The 22,429-nt window shown below is 41.4% G+C and overlaps 1 protein-coding gene across 1 annotated transcript in view; it reads left to right on the forward strand.

Annotated features, from left to right (window-relative positions):
* LOC126191458 (monocarboxylate transporter 1-like) overlaps nucleotides 1-22,429 on the forward strand; it is a 128,425-nt gene that overhangs the window by 56,439 nt on the left and 49,557 nt on the right. Inside the window, exon 3 of the mRNA XM_049932335.1 lies at nucleotides 6,122-6,248. Within this exon, the coding sequence (XP_049788292.1) occupies nucleotides 6,122-6,248 (127 nt within the window). The remainder of the gene's footprint in view (nucleotides 1-6,121; nucleotides 6,249-22,429) is intronic.

A 22,429-nucleotide genomic window follows, 5' to 3' on the forward strand; every position in this document is an offset into this window, starting at 1 on the left:
GTTTTCAACTCTCCAAGGCTGTAAACATCTCCTGACGCGTAGATGGAAAGGTATCTGTATTCCCCTCCTTCTCACTTTCTTCCGATGATCCTTCTTGCATATCGCTCACAGCTTTTGTCATACCAGATTCCACAAAAACACATACGGTAACACCGTCGACTTCACTAATGAATTCCTCAAAATCAATCCCAGAGTAAATCCTTGCAGTGCTTTCCATTCATCAGGTGAAGTGGCATCGTTTACCTCGTGGACATCATCAGTGTTGCTGTTTCTCCAGGCTATGTTAAAGCGCTTCTGTATATGACGTGGCGTCACAGAATTCCAGGTGGCTGCGATGGTTTTTATTGCTTGAAGCAGATTCCAAATCGGGGTTGCAGTATTCTTTTGAGCAGCACCAACTGCAGCTCTTACAAGTCGCTTCTCTTCATAAGAGAAATGATGCCCTGGTCCAAGGGCTGAAGGAGGCTGCCGCGATTTGGTGGAAAAAACTGAACCCTTATATTCGTTAGGATGGGATCCTGTGCATTATTGGCAATACTTCTGTCCAATGTAAGAAGAACATGTCTGCCGAGCAACCATTCCACTGCTGAAACGAAGAAGTCACTTGCGAAATGATGTGTCGTCGATCCAAGCTTTCTTATAGTGAGAACAGATGCCAGATAAAGTCACCATATTTATGTGTTTGAAACAACGCAGTTTCACGGACTCACCAATAATCCAGTGACGAAACTTCTCACTGCAGTCCGCAGTACATACGAGAGCGACAGTTACACGTTGTTTACTGCGTCCTCCACCATGACATTTATCATCTTTTATCCCCAGGGTGCGATTTGGAAAGTTTGTTGAAAAGTCCAGTTTTGTCTATGTTGAACACAGCACACGAGGCATGCTTTTCCCTGGCTCAGTCGAAATCAGGCAACCAACTGTTCACACTTTCTTCATCAATTTTATTTACTTCACTACAAATTTTTGCAGATAAAAATGAATGTCTCTTTTGAAGCAGTTACAGTCAACTGGCAGAACAATTGAAGACTTCGACGCCTAGGTTTTTGACAGTCTCATTTGCTTTTGACTGACTCATAAGGCAACTTAAAGGTATGTTAGATGCACGCAAGTGATTGAACCATTCCAGCAGTAACTTCTCGTTGTCTTCTAACTTAGTGCTACCAAATCGTCTACATTTGTTTCCGGAAACTGATGCAGCAGCATTAATGATTTTTCCTCGATTGTTAATCATCACAGATAAAGCAAATTTGGGAATTCCAAACTGCTCTTCAATTTCTGTTTTCTTTGTACTACGGCTTACCTCATCCATATTCTTAAGCTTTAAATGTATATTTAGGGTTGTATGTTTCCTGTTTGCCGTGTTTCGCGTGTTACCCTTTGTAGATTTTTATACACTAGTCTAACTCGACTAGGCTACGATTAAAAGAACACCTAGCATCGAATACGTTTCTAAATGTTAATGCACACATTACTGAATTCATTTACATGTACCGTACACGCCGACCATTGAGAAAATAATCGCAGCTGCCGATTTAGAATACGTTAGAAACGAGTCAACAGTGGGTAGTTAACTTTGTAGTTAATTTTTTTCCATTAATTTCGGAAAAAGTAACACTTAAAAACACTGCAGGATGAAAAGTTTGTGTTGTAATGAAATTTAATAACTCTAGGGACTGAAAAAGAGTTCGTCTGAACCGAAATTCGTGTAAACGATAAAACTCCCCATAAGATTCCTGGCGGGGGCAATATCATTTTCACATTAACGGCAAGTTCATCTTAAGCGACTTCGTGCTAACGAGGTTATACTGTATCACTTTCAGAGGTGGATGAAATTGTAGCAATAACCTAAACACCAAACAACTGAAAAGCAGGCGTACAACAGAAAACATGATATCACATCAGAAACGCCAACTAACACGGTTTTAAAACATCTAGAACAGTTACTGCATCAGTGACCCTTACTTGTTTACCTTTAATGAGTAATATCGAAACTCCTACGCCAGAGATTAAACACAGAACAATACTCAGACGCACTGCAAGCAAGAGGTTTAAAGCAACTGAACAGCAGATGCGAACATCAGATGCTAGCACGACCACAGCGTCGAGGGAAGGCGAACTCAAAACTGATACGTTCGCTTCTTCAAACTAACTATATGTTGCCAAGTTCAAATAGTTCTAAGCACTATGGGACTTAACATCTGAGGTCATCAGTCCATTAAACTTAGAACTATTTAAACCTAACTAACCTAAGGACATCGCACACATACACGCCCGAGGCAGGAATTGAACCTGCGTCCGTAGCAGCAGCGCGGTTCCGGACTGAAGCGCCTAGAACCGCTCGGCTACAATGGCCGGCGCTATTGCCAAGTCCGATTAAGCCGGCGCATGAGTGGTTTTCGTTCCCTTTTGATAGCGCCCAATGTGCCTCTATATTCTATCACACGTTTGGTGACAAAGAAGAAATATTGAATTTTTGGCGCTTGTCCCTTCTTCAGATTATCGATTTAATTTTAAGGTTGAATGACGGCATAGGTCTATCGCTATGGCACCCAAATTTATCAGAAACATCCTCATCAAATAAAATTCTCGGACGAAAGAGATCATTTACATAAGCATCGTCTGATCAATTTTTAAATATTGTTCGACAGTCTGTAATGTTTCCGAAATAGTATTAACAGAAGTGACAGAGATTATTCGAAGAAGAGTTGTGAGTTTCGCTTCTGTTTGGGATTCGCTTAGTGTACCGTAAGTGAGAAGGATATTGGATATTGTTGGACGGCCTGTGATCCCTGCCGAAATGCACTTACGGTAGACACAGGGAACGTTCGAAGAAGAGTTATGAACTCCGCTACTGATTAGCTTAGTTTACAGTAAGTGGGTGACGCTACAAGAAAAGCCTCGCGCATAGCAAATACGTTTACAAAATTGCGACAACCGATGTTCCAAACCAGGAAACATGTTACTGCCTCTAAAATTCGTCTCGCTCAATGAACATTACAGTTAAAAATAATTACATTTTGATTTACACACATAGCAATCCTACCTTTCCACGTATTGTCCACGAATACTACAGGAAAGACCGATGGTCGGGCATGTTATTCTGAAACGCTATTACAGTATATACATTACCTTTACCCCATACATTGTCGTGCTAAGGATGAGTGTTGTTGTTGTTGTGGTCTTCAGTCCTGAGACTGGTTTGATGCAGCTCTCCATGCTACTCTATCCTGTGCAATCTTCTTCCAGTACCTACTGCAGCCTACATCCTTCTGAAAATGCTTAGTGTATTCATCTCTTTGTCTCCCTCTACGATTTTTACCCTCCACACTGCCCTTCAATACTAAATTGGTAATCTCTCGATGTCTCAGAACATGTCCTACCAACCGCACCCTTCTTCTAGTCAAGTTGTGCCACAAGCTCCTCTTCACCCCGATTCTATTCAATACCTCCTCATTAGTTATGTGATCTACCTATCTAATCTTCAGCATTTCTCTGTAGCACCTCTTTTCGAAAGCTTATATTCTCCTTTTGTCTAAACTATTTATCGTCCTCGTTTCACTTCCATACATGGCTACACTCCATACAAATACTTTCAGAAATGACTTCCTGACGTTGAAATCTATACTCGATGTTAACAAATATTTCTTCTTCAGAAACGCTTTCCGTGCCATTGCCAGTCTACATTTTATATCCTCTCTACTTCGACCATCATCAGTTATTTTGCTCCCCAAATAGCAAACCTCCTTTACTGCTTTAAGTGTCTTATTTCCTAATCTAATTCCCTCACCATCACCCGACTTAATTCCACTACATTCCATTATCCTCGTTTTGCTTTTGTTGACGTTCATCTTATACCATCCTTTCAAGACACTGTTCATTCCGTTCAACTGCTCTTCCAAGTCGTTTGCTTTCTCTGACACAATTACAGTGTCATCGGCGAACCTCAAAGTTTTCATTTCTTCTCCATGGATTTTAATACCTACTCCGAACTTTTGTTTTGTTTCCTTTATTGCTTGCTCAATATACAGATTGAATAACATTGGGGGTAGGCTACAACCCTGTATCACTCCCTTCCCAACCACTGCCCTCCTTTCATATCCCTCGACTCTTATAACTACCATCTGGTTTTGTACAAATTGTAAACAGCCTTTCGCTCCCTGCATTTTACCCCTGCCACCTTCAGAATTTGAAAGAGAGTATTCCAATCAGCATTGTCAAAAGCTTTCTCTAAGTCTAGAAATGCTAGAAACGTAGGTTTGCCTTTCCTTAATCTTTCTTCTAAGATAAGTCGTAGCGTCAGTATTGCCTCACGTGTTCCAACACTTCTACAGAATCCAAACTGGTATTCCACGAGGTCGGCTTCTATCAGTTTTTCCATTCGTCTGTAAAGAATTCGCGTTAGTATTTTGCAGCTGTGACTTATTAAACTGATAGTTCGGTAATTTTTACATCTGTCAACACCTGCTTTCTTTGGGATTGGAATTATTATATTCTTCTTGAAGTCTGAGGGTATTTCGCCTGTCTCATACATCTTGCTCACCAGATGGTAGAGTTTTGTCAGGACTGGCTCTCCCAAGGCCGTCAGTAGTTCTAATGGAATGTTGTCTATTCCCGGGGCCTTGTTTCGACTCAGGTCTTTCAGTGCTTTGTCAAACTCTTCACGCAGTATCGTAACTCCCATTTCATCTTCATCTGCATCGTTTTCCATTTCCATAATATTGTCCTAAAGTACATCGCCCTTGTATAGACCCTCTATATACTGCTTCCACCTTTCTGCTTTCCCTTCTTTGCTTAGAACTGGGTTTCCATCAAAGCTCTTGATATCCATGCAATTGGTTCTCCTTTCTCCAAAGGTTTCTTTAATTTTCCTGTAGGCAGTATCTATCTTACCCCTAGTGAGATAAGCCTCTACATCCTTACGTTTGTCCTCTATCCATCCCTGCTTAGCCATTTTGCACTTCCTGTCGATATCATTTTTGAGACGTTTGTATTCCTATTTGCCTGCTTCATTTAGTGCATTTTTAAATTTTCTCCTTTCATCCATTAAATTCAATATTTCTTCTGTTACCCAAGGGTTTCTACTAGCCCTCGTCTTGTACCTATTTGATCCTCTGCTGCCTTCACTATTTCATCCCTCAAAGCTACCCATTCTTCTCCTACTGTATTTCTTTCCCCCATTCCTGTCAATTGTTCCCTTATGCTCTTCCTGAAACTCTGTACAATCTCTGGTTCTTTCAGTTTATCCAGGTCCCATCTCCTTAAATTCCCACCTTTTTGCAGTTTCTTCAGATTTAATATACAGTTCATAACCAATAGATTGTGGCCAGAATCCACATCTGCCCCTGGAAATGTCTTACAATTTAAAACCTGGTTCCTAAGTCTCTGTCTTATCATTATATACTCTATCTCATACCTCTTAGTATCTCCAGGGTTCTTCCATGTATACAACTTTCTTTCATGATTCTTAAACCAAGTGTTAGCTATGATTAAGTTATGCACTGCGCAAAATTCTACCAGGCGGTTTCCTCTTTCAATTCTTAGCCCCAATCGATATTCTGTACAAAGTATAGTATATATAGGATGAGTATAGACTTTAATTTTGTCCATCTCCTTATTTTACATAAGCTGACGAAAACTTACCAGTAGCCCACATAACATTTCTCTTGATGGATTGATATTCACGATTACTCGAGGTAACAACTCCGGGAAGAGTGAAGTTGTCACTGCTTGTAATTATATATAAGAATTTTTTCGGTTGGAACGTTATGTAACAGAATACATACTGGGGTATAAAATGCACAGGAACAGCGAATACACAGAACTGATGGGAAATGGTTCTAAATTTTTATTTTTATTGTCTTCGTGTTGGTAAGTCATAAGTCATGTCTGAATTTTCTTGAATGATAGTGCTTTCATACTAGTGAAAAATATTAGGAAAGAGAGTGTAAACTCTGTGACCGGTGGTCTTGATGTCCCAGGCAGATAGTTAACCTTCCAATTTACATCTCTATAGCCCTTACTTGTTGTATCGTTAAGTCCTTATTATCTGAATAACTTTGGCTATCTACATTCGTGTCATGCTCAGAACCAGGTGATATTTCATTTTTTCTTCCAGATGACTGGTCAATGCCTGGTCGCCATATTCAGCATACTGTTTGGAGACAAGATGCTGTCCCTAGGATTCAACACAACGAGCGCTGCCGTCATCATGAACACCATGATGGCAGTCATGCAGTTCTCTGGTGAGTGTGCTTCAAACACTGCTGCAAGTGATACCTAGTGGCATAAATTATTTTGGAAAGCTGTTTCACTGAGTCTCCAGACTGACAATACTACGACGAATCCGAAAGAGAATATGTGAAGTTTCAATCTAAAGGTATTTGACTAATCCACGTTGTTGAACATGGTCAATAATGTGGAAAAGCAAACTTCACTTTCGATGATATCTCTATTTTTCCAGTCGTGTTTTCATAAAACGATATGACCCGTTTCGATTGTGCTAGCAGTCGTCCTCAGATTATAAAATAGTGTTACAGGGCATTCTCCGACCCATCTTGTACAATCAAGTAATTTGTCGTTAGATCAAGTCACTACTGGGATGCTCAGCATGTAATAGTTTACACTCGGTAACCATATTTTATGATCTGAAGATAATTGCTAAAAAGTTAGAAACCGATCGTGTCATGGCGGCTGCAGTGTAACACGTGTTAAGTTCGGCTCGCGAATTTTAGTTGAATTCGAAGGTGTTCTCGCAGGTGCTGTTGTCTAGTACAAGTGGAAATCGTGTAAACAACATTGTTCTGTGCAGTAGTGCTATTTTTTTTCTGTGCTCCGCCAATATCTTCGAGAAAATGGTAAACAGAAGAGTCAACAGCAGCGCGTCCAGCAGCGGGGAAGCAGCAGGTGCGGCGGGTCTGCTCTTGGCGGAAGGTGCGGCCGCGGCTCCCGGTATAGCGGAGCTGGTCCGCTCTGAGGTAAACGCTGCGCTTCGCGATAAAAACAATCTCGATCTGATAGCAGGTACTATATCAGATACTGTAACGGCAGCAGTATTGGCCAAAATGCGTGAAACTGTTGAGGCCAATACTGCCGAAATTACAGCACTAAAAATGTCTGTGTCTGAATACGAGAAAAAGACACGAGAGTTGGAGGTGAAACTATCTGCCGCAACAGACGAGCTAGAACAGTACCAAAGGCGAAATAGTCTACGACTGTTTGGAGTAGCAGAAAATAAGGAAGAAGACACAGACAACCTGCTTATACAGGTTGCGCGTGAAAAATTAGGCGTTGAAGTGACCAAGGCAGACATTGACAGGAGCCATCGGGTGGGACGAAAACTACCAGGTGCTACCAAACCTCGTCCAATAATAATTAAATTTTTCTCATACCGAGAAAGGGCAGAGATCTTTACCCAGAAGAAGAAGTTAGCAAGGACAGGGCTTACAATAAGGGAAGATCTGACACACGAACGGGTAAAGATTTTAAACAGTGCCATATCCCATTTCGGTCTTCAGAATGTGTGGACTCAGGATGGCAGAGTAAGTAATCATTAAGACAGCAGCTGGAAAGAAGACAGTCACAAACATGACAGAACTGAATAGTATTAAGTGAAGCTACTCGAGCCAAAAGTGCAAACTTAACACCATTTGCAAATTGTAACAGCCCTATACTCAGATATAGTCTTGTAATTGTGTTAACTTTTTAATTATGCCCATATTTGTACTTTCAACTAATTGTTTTTGTAACTGTATTAACATTTTACTATTTTTTTGTGTCTGTAGCTCTAACCATTACTTATTTTTAGTTACTGCTAATACTTTTTTCATTTCCACAGTTTATTCTCTTCCATTCTGTAATAGTTCTATTGCAATTATTAGTCTCTCCTTTAGTTCATTAATCACCCATCTCTTCGGTTTCAATTGTTCATAACAAAAATCACTATCAGTATCAATTTAGCAAATTTCAATCTAATTGTAGCTTCCTACAATAATCACTACCAGTATCACTTTAGTAAATTTCAATTTAATTCTAGCTTCCTACGGTAATATATTAATTATTAAGCTTACTTCTCTCTGCTGGCAGCATCGGCCTCTTAAATCACTCCCCTTTCCCTTACTTCCACCCTAAGCTGTTTCAAATACGCTAATTACATTTCTCCTCTTACGACATAGGATACACAGTGACACACAGCCATCACTATTTTGGTCATATTCTCCTTGCATCGAATACCACTAATCCATTTTCTATACTCCCGCAACCTCAGGAAATCTCTTGCAGTCGCCTTTCTTTCGGTACTCGCGGAGTCAGGGCGCGCAAAATCTCGGACACCCCTGTGTTATGTCACTTGGCGGAAGCACCGCCCAGTGCCCCTCGCGGCAGGTAGTGCCTAACAAAGGGACAAACCAGTCTGCCACCCTACTCCAGGCTGCTCAGCGGAACGTGTCAGAGCTTTTAGCAGCTCACTGCAACATCCATTCTTTACCTGCACATTACGAAGAACTTAGCCTCCTCTTCTACCAACTAAACTACCACGTAATCCTCTTATCCGAAACGTGGTTGAAACCACACATATCCTCTGCATCTATTCATCTCCCAGGGTACACATTTCTTAGGGCAGACAGATCAAAAATGCGAGGGGGCGGGGTCTGCGCGTATATATGAACAGATCTCAAAGCGAAAGTATTATGTACGCCAAATCCTGCTGAAGAAAAAGAGGCTGAATACGTGTTCATTAAAATAAATATACAAAGTCGGAAATTCTTAACTGGCGTCGTGTACAAGCCGCCAAAAATAAGCTCAATGAGTTCCTTCCAGTCGGAATTACATTCACTTCAGAGTCAATACGAACATATCATCGTAATGGGTGACTTGAACATAGACCTGCTAAGAGACACTCCCTCCGCAATAAACCTAAGAAGACTGTTTAGTTGCAATAGCATGAACATTCTTCCATTACAACCTACACACCATACGGCGCGCAGTCATACTCTTATAGACGTAATCGCAACGAAACAGACTGACAAAGTAAGAGATGTTGGTCAAACATCAGCCCCTGGCCTCTCAGCACATGATGTAATATTCCTGGCCTACTCTGTGCAGCCCCCAAGGATCAAATCGCTTTACATAACTTGTAGGAACATGAAACGTATTGATCTTGACGCTCTAACAGCCGATTGCTCAGAAATCTCATGGCATCAAATGATCAGAGAACCTACAATAGACGACAAAATTAATGAACTTGGTGATAAACTCACTGCTCTCTATGACAAACATGCACCTATGTGCACAATCCGTGTAAGAAAATCTCCTGCTCCATGGCTGACAGCTGAATTACGTCAAATGATGACTAATAGGGATGCTGCCCACAGGCGTTTCAAGGCAGATCTGAAACCCGAGCGTTTCAAAGAATATAGAAAGCTACGGAAAAGAGTGAAACAATGCATTCGCAATGCAAAAATCAGGCTCGCTCGCTCCCTTGTATGCAGCGATCTGACGCCCACGACTCTATGGAAGAATCTCCGTAGCTTGGGGGTCGGAAAGGCAAAATCGGAAACTACTTTTCATGTGTCAGCTAACGAATTAAATTAATTCTTCTCTGCACCTCTGTGAATACCATTACGGCTGATAATTACCGTCCACAAGAATCCCCAAACAGGATAACTAACAACGATACCTTCCATCTAAAACATGTAACAACAAATACGGCAAGCAAAGCAGTAATGAGAATCACTTCTGATGCGATAGGCAATGACAGTATCGGTATAACCATGATTAAGAATGTTGCCGATATCTTAGTACCTGTCTTAACTGACATATTTAATTCTTCCCCTCGTGAACGGAATATACCCCACTGCATGGAAAAGAAGCATAATTCGACCCATCCCTAAGATCGAAAAGCCGCAACTGCCTAGTGATTACCGACTAATTAGCATACTGCCTGCTGTTTCCAAAGCACTTGAATACATTGTTCATGACCAAATCACTGAACATTTGCATGAATCCAGCCTATATGACACATTTCAATCCGGTTTCCGTAAACATAACAGCACAAACACTGCTCTAATTAAAGTAACTGATGACCTGAAATATACCATCGACAATCGAAAGGCAACAATATTGACGCTACTGGACTTCAGCAAAGCTTTTGACACTGTTAAATTTGACATATTGCTCAGAAAAATGCAACAGCTTAATTTCTCTGATAGTGCAATGAGATGGTTTGAAATCTACTTAAAAGACAGACAGCAATGTGTTGTCTGCGTAAATGAAAAATCTTCCTGGAAACATGTTTCCTCAGGAGTGACACAAGGATCAGTCTTAGGACCACTTTTGTTTTCTTTATACGTCAACGATATTTCGTCGGTTCTGTCCTCCAGTAAATATCATTTCTATGCCGACGACCTCCAGCTCTACCTAAGCGTCAGACCTGAAGATGTAAACACTGCAATCGCTCAGATGAATGATGATCTGTCTTCAGTAGTGACATGGGCGAAAAACTTGGGGCTTAAACTAAATGCAAATAAGACGCAAGTAATCTTAATAGCCCATCAGAAATTAATAAGTTCAGATTTCCGCGAACGGCTACCTCCTATTCTGCTCGACGGTACTCCAATACCATATCAGAAAACAGTGAGGAACTTGGGTGTAACTTTGGATGAGCATCTCAACTGGGCGGAGAATACAGTCGCAGTGTGACAAAAGACGTCTGCTTGTCTCTATGCTCTCAAAAAGTTTTGGAACATATTTCCACAGGACTTGAAGCGCCAGCTCGTGCAAGCACTCGTTCTACCGAACGTCCACTATTGTGATGTGATTCGACAAGGTATGAGTAGTGAAAACAAAAGACGGCTAGAGCTAACCATGAATGCCTGTATGCGTTACACCTGCAACATTCGCCGATATGATCATGTTAGTGCTTCATACGCCGAGCTAGGGTGGATGCGGCCGGACAAATTGCGTGACTACCTCACTGTATGTCTACTTCACCGACTCCTTGTCGCGCAAGCACCCCAGTACCTTGCTCCAGAGATTAAAAACCTGTCATGCCATCATAATTGAAACACGAGGTCACTCTTATTTGGTATCCTAATTGTGCCCACTCACAAAACAAAAACTTTTGTAAACTCCTTCTCAGTTGCCGCTGTCCGCCTCTGGAATAAACTGCCCCTTACCTTGCGCAAAATTCCATCTCCTGCTACTTTTAAGAAGTTGAAGCATTTCCTACTATCATCCTCATAAAGTTCTCCACAAAATTAATGTACAAGGCCAAATAGCAAAGCTAGCGTCTCCTATCTTGCTCCTGAGATGCCTTCCTCTTCATCATGTCCTCTTCATCATGTCTCTCTGTTCTTCTCCTACCTTCACCATGAGTCTCCCTCATACTCCCTGCTGCCAGCACTCTTATCTAAAATCTGTCTCTTCAATAATGTCTAATTATAACAGTACTCATGATCTACGAATATAAACTCTATATGCATGTATTTTTCCAGGTGTACCTTTCTAATTGTTTATTTCACTTTTTGTACTAGATGTAGTTTAACATGCCTACTAAAACATATGAATGTAAAATAAGTAGAATGCCTGGTTAGATGTAAGAGAGGGCCTGATGGCCCTAATCTTGCCAGGTTAAATAAATAAATAAATAAATAAATAAATTTCATAAACTCTCAGTCTACATAAATGAAGGTTATATTTTGATAAATGACTCTTGCTAGTGAATATTGTATTCCATAGAGTCAATGCGTTATAGTGAGTTCTTGCTGAAAAAGTTGTGCAAAGTTGTCCAACTTCTTCAGATTTTGTCATGATGCCATTGAGTAGTATATCCTATGAACTACTGGGATCTCTTCCCGCATGCCTATTGGCCGAGAGAAAAACAATTGTTGCCTATATCTAAGGGCAATGATGTTATCAGTGGCACTGAATACGTGACATAAAGATGGTGGATGGCGGGAGATTTAAAAATCCAAGATGGTAGATAGTGGGAAATTTAAAAAATTAAGGGTGTCAATGGTGAGAAATTGTAAAACTTTAGAGACGGCCATGGTGTGTAATTTTTAAACTAAGTACACTACCGGGTGGAAAATTAATAATTAAGGTGGCAGAACTACACAAGTTGTGCCATATATCCGGTGCCCTTTCCTACCTACCCTCCTCTCCTTTCTGGCGAATCACAGCGTACTATTAAAATCAGCCAGTCACAGCTTAATACACTCCTGTAAATGGAAAAAAGAACACCTTGACACCGGTGTGTCAGACCCACCATACTTGCTCCGGACACTGCGAGAGGGCTGTACAAGCAATGATCACACGCACGGCACAGCGGACACACCAGGAACCGCGGTGTTGGCCGTCGAATGGCGCTAGCTGCGCAGCATTTGTGCACCGCCGCCGTCAGTGTCAGCCAGTTTGCCGTGGCATACGGAACTCCATCGCATTCTTTAACACTGGTAGCATGCCGCGACAGCGTGGACGTGAACCTTATGTGCAGCTGACGGACTTTGAGCGAGGGCGTATAGTGGGCATGCGGGAGCCCGGGTGGACGTACCGCCGAATTGCTCAACACGTGGGGCGTGAGGTCTCCACAGTACATCGATGTTGTCGCCAGTGGTCGGCGGAAGGTGCACGTGCCCGTCGACCTGGGACCGGACCGCAGCGACGCACGGATGCACGCCAAGACCGTACGATCCTACGCAGTGCCGTAGGGGACCGCACCGCCACTTCCCAGCAAATTAGGGACACTGTTGCTCCTGGGGTATCGGCGAGGACCATTCGCAACCGTCTCCATGAAGCTGGGCTACGGTCCCGCACACCGTTAGGCCGTCTTCCGCTCACGCCCCAACATCGTGCAGCCCGCCTCCAGTGGTGTCGCGACAGGCGTGAATGGAGGGACGAATGGAGACGTGTCGTCTTCAGCGATGAGAGTCGCTTCTGCCTTGGTGCCAATGATGGTCGTATGCGTGTTTGGCGCCGTGCAGGTGAGCGCCACAATCAGGACTGCATACGACCGAGGCACACAGGGCCAACACCCGGCATCATGGTGTGGGGAGCGATCTCCTACACTGGCCGTACACCACTGGTGATCGTCGAGGGGACACTGAATAGTGCACGGTACATCCAAACTGTCATCGAACCCATCGTTCTACCATTCCTAGACCGGCAAGGGAACTTAATGTTCCAACAGGACAATGCACGTCCGCATGTATCCCGTGCCACCCAACGTGCTCTAGAAGGTGTACGTCAACTACCCTGGCCAGCAAGATCTCCGGATCTGTCCCCCATTGAGCATGTTTGGGTCTGGATGAAGCGTCGTCTCACGCGGTCTGCACGACCAGCACGAACGCTGGTCCAACTGAGGCACCAGGTGGAAATGGCATGGCAAGCCGTTCCACAGGACTACATCCAGCATCTCTACGATCGTCTCCATGGGAGAATAGCAGCCTGCATTGCTGCAAAAGGTGGATATACACTGTACTAGTGCCGACATTGTGCATGCTCTGTTGCCTGCGTCTATGTGCCTGTGGTTCTGTCAGTGTGATCATGTGATGTATCTGACCCCAGGAATGTGTCAATAAAGTTTCCCCTTCCTGGGACAATGAATTCACGGTGTTCTTATTTCAATTTCCAGGAGTGTATTTTAGAGGCCATTAAAATGAGAAGTTCGGTCACAATGTAGCTACCTTGAAAGTGCTAAAAAGTATTTGAATGCCCTCATGTTTTCGTCCCATGCACTTATGTAGGTTTCAACTTACCTGGGTATATTAGTGGCATCAATACATGGACACATATTTATCCAAGAAATAACGTGCAGTTGGTAACTTGCAATATTCCACAGTATCCAATCGCTCTTAATTTTTTTCTGTGTGTTGCTCAAAAGTATACCAAAATGTATATAAAGGGCATAGCTTGCAATATTTTTCGCTGTGCTCGGAAGAATTCTAACACTCTAGTTTTTATTTGCGTTACATTCAAAGAATACACCCAGAACTTACGTAAAGGATATAAATCGCAGTATTTCTGGCAGTGCTCGAAAGGTTATGAACACTCTGATTTCTTTTTGGCATAATGATAGAGTGAAATTCATCGATATTTTTAGGATACTCGTGGTCTACTTCTAAAATGTAATCATCCGTAGTATGCTCATTACATCGAAACGGTCCACCATTTTTGCAGACAGCCACGCAGAATTAGAAAGTAGTATGTGCTGCTTCATTGTCTAGCTGTAGAGACTAATTATGTCGAGGTGTATACGTAATATAAGATCGGATGTTATTTTCATTATACTAGCTATTAAGCTGCTGCCTGTTGTTTTCAGCAAAATTTCTAGGCAAACAGTAAAAATAACACCTGTGATACCATGCTTATCAAATTGTAATTTTTGTACGTCACAGAAAATTGCAATTTCAGTTTCATAATTTTTAGCATAGCATCCCACGCTAAACCAGCTGATGTCACATCCAGTTCAAGCGGTTCTGGACAGAGTATGCGGAAATTTTCAAAGACATCAGCCAACAGCAAGTTATTCGTTTTCAAATCATGGCTACGGTAATCTTCTAATCTCCTGCATTTAAGTAAACGACGAAACTTCCTTGTAATAACAATATTTCTCATCCTTGTAGTAACAATACTCTTCATCGTCTCTGTTTGAGTCCCATTCATTCCAAAGAGAAGTAGGTTGCACATCTATCTGATTTTTAGCAAGTCAAACTGGAAAACAGTATCGTGACCGTAGTTTAATACCACAACAAATTTTGACAGGTGTAGTAAGCTATTAAAGCTAATGCTTGTCTTACATGCAGATATGAGTGCAAATTACAGCCAATGCTACCGACTACATTCAAGTGCTTGAACAATATTATAGTGGTTTTTACATGAACTGCACTGTGACATATATCGAGAGATTCAGTTTTACTGGGGTGAAATAGTATCGTATGGCTTAATGAATAGGTGCAATTCTTTCAATTGGACATCACTTCAGCAAGTTGTGTGTTCCTAAATCAACGCGGTTATCCAACTGGGAAAAAGTGACCTACAATTTAACACGGAATCCGAACCACGTATCGTTCTTCACGACTCCTCAAGTCGTTGAGAAGTAGAAGCTAGATCAATAGCGGACTGAAAATCTCAGTGAGCCGATCGGTATTCAGTCCCTCAAACTATCTTTTTCCTGGCACACGTCTTACTGCTAGACCACTAGACCTTACAGCAGGGTTGTAATTGAATGGGGGAGTTGTTTAACAAACAACTTTGTCCGGTCGCCGAATGCATAAAATTTTTTTGATAGGAAACAAAGGTGTGAATACTAGGCTCAAAGAGGCAGTAGCGTTACGAACACCAGAAATTTGGGAGCATCTGCAAGGAATGCTGGAAGCAAACTGATTTGAAACAGACAGATCATTATCATGTTGCTGGCAGTTTCTAAGGAACTGTAATTTAAATCACGGACCTAATTTTACAATGCTACTTGTGCTTCTTAATGTAATGAATTACGATGTTCATTTTCTAATTACGAACTTATGTGAGTATTTGAAAGAAACTGAGCATAATAGAACGTTCAAAATAAATCAAGTCCATGTTTCTGTGAATGCCACGAACATGAATAAGTATAATTCGTTTACTCAAAGTATCACAGCGTAACATCATTGCGACATAAAATTTCGGTTTGTAGCTCCATGACGTTTATGACGTGTTCTCTACGAAAGAGTGTGAACTGAGAATAAGAAGAAAAAAATTCCGCGCCAATTAACACTTTAACTATAATAATAAGAAAGATTTGATTCCGTATGAGTATGTTACTGAAGAATCGGTTTTGTTGGACGAACGGTCGCTGTCAATTCAAACGTTCAGAAACTTGATGATTTATAGAGCCGTTATAACAGAATTTGAATACCTAATGACACGTAAGGTGCGGTGTTTATTTGAATCCAATAACTATTCCAACCTATAATCAATAACTTGCTACTGGCTGAGGCCGTTGAAAATTTTCGCGCACTCTGTCTCAAAACTTACGAACTGGATCCAACCCGTTATGTGAGTTCAACTGCTGCAACGTGGGGAAGTATGCTGAAAATTTGTAATGTAAAATTACAACTTATTACAGACATGGAACAATTACAATTTGGTGAGTGTGAAGTCAGAGGCGAACATTAATCACTAATTACACAGACTGTGTGAGAGTACTGTGCCTGCTGCACTGTAGTAAAAGGGATTACAACTAAAATTTGTGCCTGTGGAAATGGTGCACTGTTTTGATGTCATGAGGCTACCAGATTAACCAAATTCTTGACTCGTCTTACATTAGCGAAGAAAACCTTGAACATCCAAAACGTCTATGAAGCTCACGGTGATTTATCATTATGGTAGTCTGTTGCCCAGCAGTAAGATGTCATTTCAAAGAGGCGTCATGTATGTGGGTGTTTCAGGATTACTTTCGATAGGAATGTAACTGTGATTGGGAAAATAATACCTAACATCGATTATATATGTGCTTAAGGTGCATCTGAAGATAGGGGTGGAATTTCAGAGATCTATCATGTAACAAAAACCATGATGCAGTCGGAGGCCATTTTATATTACTAATCACATACTGCTGTGTTCCCACCAGTGCTTTAGATGCAATATTAAACTGGCGGTACTCACCTTGTCCTTCAAATTTTCCAGAAGGCTCGAAGTGATGTTGCCAGGGTTTCACCTTCGGCAGTGGGTCGAGTGGAAAAAGCATAGGTGCCGTTACATTCATGAAAATCGTATCGAACATAAGATCCACCAAAAGGCATTTCTTAAAGGGATTATAGTTTCATTTATGGAGCTAAACGAGAGTTCACACTTAGCTGTTAATATAGCAATGTCCCGAATTAACCGCCTTACTAAACCTTATGAGTATTTTGAGACATGCCGACTGAGACCAAATGTTTCTAAAACCAAGGTAAGCCTGTTCCACCCCTCTAATCGCCTTTCATCAGCAAAGAACAGTCCACAGTTCGGCCCTCTTGGCACAGTCAGATACCCCAAAATACCTGGGAGAGCTTTGACATACAAAAAACACCTTGCCAACTTGGCCAAGAAGACACAAACACGAGTGAACCTTGTGAGAAAGCTGGCAGGCAGTACACGGGGAGCAACCACATCAGTCCTCCGAGGAGCATCCCTTGCACTGGTATACTCTGCAGTAGAATACTGTGCACCATTTTGGCTCCGAAGCGCCCACGTAGTGAAAGTAGACGTCCAACTGAACTCAGTTATGAGAGTAATTAGTGGTACAGTCCGGTCTACACTTACTTGCTGGCTACCAGTGCTTTCAAACATCTGTCCACGGGAGCTCCGTTGAAAGGCTGCTCTTTACAACCTCTGTTAGCAAGTTTCTGAAAACAACTCGATCCCTCTTCTAGACCATTTGCTCTCACAGCACATGAAACGCCTCAAATCTAGAAGACCAGCATATGAAATGGGAGTCCAAATGCTATCCACAGGATTCGACCAGGACGCAGAGTGGAAACGTGAGTGGCAAGCTACAAGAACCCGAAACCACGAACTTGTAGACAATCCAACAGTTCCAGTTCCAGGCTTCCACCAACCAAGGGAGGTGTGGGTGCAGTTAAACAGATGTCGGACTGAAGAGGGTAGGTGCAAATACAACATGCACAAAGTGGGGCTTTTCAAGAGACAGTGTGTGTGACTGTGGTGACACCCAAACAATGGGCCACATTGTGAACGAATGGCCAATCAGACGCTTCCCTGGTGGCACTGAGAAGCTCCATCAAGCATCCCACGAGGCACTCCGCTGGATCGAGTCCATCAACACCCGAGTGTAGTCTGAGCCGTTTTAAAACTTGTGTACTGTATATAATTTCACATGCTCATTTTATATATATATTTCTTTGTTTTGCTAAATGTGTACTACTGAAATTGATGCATAGGGTAACAATAATAATATAGCAACAATTTCTGAAATACAAAGCACTGGCAGCAGATCACAGGGCTATCTTCCAGTATACTCCTTAAAGTTCTTATAATTTTCCTTTTATTTGGCATTTTTTGCAGAGATGAATTATACTTTCTTCTTCTTACGTCGTACCTAGCTTCTCAGACCATTCATATGGACTTAAAACTGTTATGTGACAGAGGAGATTATTATTCATATTACTGTTTTGCAAATCATGATTCATTTCACGGTAAGCAGACTGAGTAACTAACAATCTTGATTATAAACTGGCGGAAAGACTCGTCTAAAACTGCCCTGTAGTAATGATTGGTATTTTATTGGATTTTGACGGAGGCACAGATTTGAAAGTTATTTATTTAAACATAGTGTTAGTATAAAGGTTAAGATTTTTCTGTAATGACTGAAATACTCCACAGTTCTTTTTACTAGTTTCCCTCTTTCAGAGATCACGTGAAGGAGCAGCTAATTCTATCAGTCCGTCCAACATCGTTCTTAAATTTCTGAATCTAAGGAGCTAACTGCTTTCTAAATCTAAGGCGCACCTGAAAAATGAGACTCTAAATCAAGGAAAAATAATTTTCCCGAATCTAAGCCGCACTTCAAATTTGAGACTCGAAATTCAAGGGGAGAGAAAAGCTTTAGACCGCACCTCCAAATCGAAACAAAGTTGGTCTATTGTAACATGAGACACAATTTAGGTCGAATGGATGAGGATAAAGCTACAGTAGTTTGGTTCGAGTCGTAAGCTTAACAGTTAAGCTTTACCAAGTAGCCATTGCTAAGTGTCAGGCGCTCCGTCCTGATTTGTACGGGTACCCTTCCTTTTTCACGTGGTTCGTCTGGTTTGAATCGATTGCTTATTTTGCTTTGATCTGATAAGTGCCGTCCTTTTTGTTATAGGTGTTTACGTCACTCTAAGCTGAAACTGCATTATTGTACTGTGTCATGCATTGTTTGTCGCATTCTAATAGTGAGTGTTTACGACCTGTCGCCGCTCGTGGCATGGCTTGATTTTGTGCGCGCTACCGCGGCTTACAGTACAGATATATAAAAGAGAGGAATTGTCTCATAAGCGAAACAATGGCAAGAGACTGCTGTTTGTTGTTACTTACACTGCTGCTTTCTTTGATAACGATCAACAAGAACCAAATAATAGACTGCGTATGATGGAAGATGTTCTGAACGAGAGTTTAGCGAAAATTTTTCTCCGTTAGAAAATCTTTGCAGACGCCTCTTTAGTACATCACATTCTGCACAGAAATTAGAGTCATCTTAGATTTAAAAATCTAGTCTGATGTCGTGCTTCATTTCAGCCTGTATCACTATTCAGCATAAGAATAATACGAATATAAACATGACATGACATGTATATTCTTCCGCGTTTGCTGTTGTCTCACTCTAGTTTCGTAGCTTATTAGGCAGACAGGATTTAAATGAGATAACAGCAAACACGAAAGAATACTTGGCATAATGTTTACATTCTTCTACCTTTCCTTTTAATTTATTTACTGACGCAGGGGTTTTGGCGCTAGTATTTATCTTTGTGCCTGCAAAACATGCCTGTGTAGCGCTACATATATTCAACAGCAGAAGATAGTTGTGGCGGCACCTACCAACATTTTTCAGAACTTCCGCTTACTTTGCACTCGATTCTAAGCTGCAGGCGGTTTTTGGGATTACAAAAACCGGGAAAAAAGTTCGGCTTAGATTCGAGTAAATACGGTAGGTGTTCATTCTTTCCGCGCGCTATACAAGACTAGAATAATAGACAATTGTGAAGGTTGTTCGATTAACCCTCTGCCTGGCACTCAAATGTGATTTGCAGCGTATCCATGCAGATTTAGATGTAGATAATATCTAATTTCTAACAAGTCTAAGTACCTACTGCAAATGTAATCGAAGTTCTGTTTCAGATATAGCCTCGTTCTAGATATAACGTGTCTCGATAACATAAAACATCAATTAAATATTTGTTTCAGTGCTAAGCAGTAGGGCAGTATGGTATTGTATTGGATATTACCGATTAACATTTAACTTGGTTTGATGCAAACAAACAACAATACTTAACGTGAGACGAACTGACTGTTGAACACATTTTTCTTTGGAGCCCTTTGCAACGTCTCAATGTTTGAATTTTCAAACAGCTATAGAATTAGTATTTTAAGAGGCAGCCCATATCGCCATAGATTTGTAGGTTTTAGAACAATCCGCGGTCCGCATGTGGCGCGGCGCGAAGCCAAGTATCAGTGCGACCCTAGAAGTCAACGTCTATTATACGACTGGGAAAAAAAGCCATAAAATTTCTTTAATATAAAGGTATTCTTAAATGAACGTTTTCAATTTATAGTTCCCGCCATACCGCCGAGCATCCCTCTTCTCTTTCTCTCTTTCTTATTCTTTATTTTATGGCAATGTAGCAAAGTCTTTCATAATATATTGAGCTGCATATCTCAGTGTTTTTCTTGTGATCCATACCTGTATTAGCGACAACTCTTTCATACATTATGCAACTGCTAGTAAGAGCCGTCATCAGTGGGAGAGGTCACGGGAAGGTAAAGTGGAAGGGTGATATGAGGCACAAGAAGGCTGGTGTGAAGAGGATAGGAGCGAGGGTGTATTTTGGGAGAGGGAAGGGGTATGGTGATGTCACGTGTTTGTCCCTGTAGGAGAGTCCTCTTGGGCGATGGTCAAGTGTATTTGGTACCGAATGTCCATTGAACTTTTCTCATGCCACTGTATGTCAGTTACATGTAATATTCATTAGTTCTCAATCCATTATTTGTGCTTGTACTGTAGCAATTTACCTAACATACCTTTCTTTTGTGAACTGTGATGACGTAAGTAGTACAAAGTGCGTGCTTCACAGAAGTATGTCGCACCAATTTGCCATATGCTTGAACGTCTGACTGCCATTATTTTCCTTTAACCTTCCACAAATACCACATCTGAAACTTCTGCAATGGTATTATGATGCAAGTCTACATTCCGCTACTGTCACAGATTCTATATCTGAATGATGAGTGTCCAGTACGTTCTCTTACATTTGATGTGCCGATTTCGAACTAAATGGTTAGATTTGTGTGTTTTGACACCATACTTTACCCTGGGTAATGGTTTCTCCTAATTATAATCAAGTATGGAGCATTAATCACAGAGTAAAATTGTAGTATCCAACTGTGTACACTTAAATACCCGTCGCGTGAGTAACTAGAGGGGGCACTTGCGATCATTCCCAAGTCCATTTTACGCTAGATTGTCGGGCGTGAGTATCTAAGATGAATACTTTCAGAGCCAGAACAAAACAAAAGTCAGCCAATGTAACGCAGCCTTAGTAGCAGTTTGCGCATAGTCTATGAAAGAGCAGGATCGAGTTTGTTTAGCTGTAATGACGCGCGAAGAGATTTATGAACTGAGAACATGGTAGGGGGTGCCATTATTAACGATACTGTTAAAATAATACCGTTAGTGACTCGTAATTATTAATCAATTAATACGTTCCACGCTGGACCCTATTAAATTTTTAATATTTCAGGGTAAATTTTTAATATTTTTGGGTTCACCTCAAGAAAAGCGAATTTCGCCATTCACCTTGTTTCTGAATAGGAATGAGAGAATTATTTTCTTTTTGTTACGATGTTTCTCTTCTTGCTGCAAAAAAATTCAGTAATTTCAAACAAATCAATACTATAGGTACGTTGTTGCTGCAGTAGATAGTTTTAGAGTTCCATCTCGCAACTTGTTATGCACAGATAGCTCTGTGCGGTCACGGTGTTATTTACGTGCCTGTAACGTATTCGTTCCTTCTCAATGTTCTAGCAATTCTTTCCACGCCACTGGCGTGATTCATTAATACGTCACCCGGGGAGGATGTAGCTAGTGGCTGGATTATATTCGTTCCTTGGTTAATAGTAAATGTCGAATGCGAAGTGCTCCCACTGGACAAGCAGTGCCACCGTTCCAACGCGGAATCGGTGACACGTTATAGCAAGTGTGTTGTGCGTTCTTTTCTGCATATTTTTCTGTAAGACAGGAATGTAATAAACTTGCACTGCGCAACATTTCGGTATCTGCGAGCAAGCATTTTGTTTCAAAACGACTGTGAGGAACATGTTATGAAATGCACTGTCACAGGCAGATAACGTTCATCATTTATAAGCGCCCTTTACGTCGAAGCGAACACGAGTGAAAGCAAGCGAATGCACATTCTCAAACAATGCGCAGGAGGTTCACTTTCTGGCTCCATCGTTGACTCGTACCAGCGAATAAGCATTTACACTAGAGCAAACCCAAGAGAAACAATACAATGTGCTTTGTTTTTTGATGCAAAAACGTTGCCGTAATACAAAGTTGCTTAACTTATATTCAGTACAGCGTAATGGAGAAAATACACATACGACATGATTTATTTTCAATAGGAGGCATGCTGTTGGTCATGGAAGCAAAAGAAGGTACAAATACTACCTTGGGGATGGTGACTCCAAA

Source organism: Schistocerca cancellata, chromosome 6, assembly GCF_023864275.1.
Source record: "Schistocerca cancellata isolate TAMUIC-IGC-003103 chromosome 6, iqSchCanc2.1, whole genome shotgun sequence".
NCBI lineage: Eukaryota > Metazoa > Arthropoda > Insecta > Orthoptera > Acrididae > Schistocerca > Schistocerca cancellata.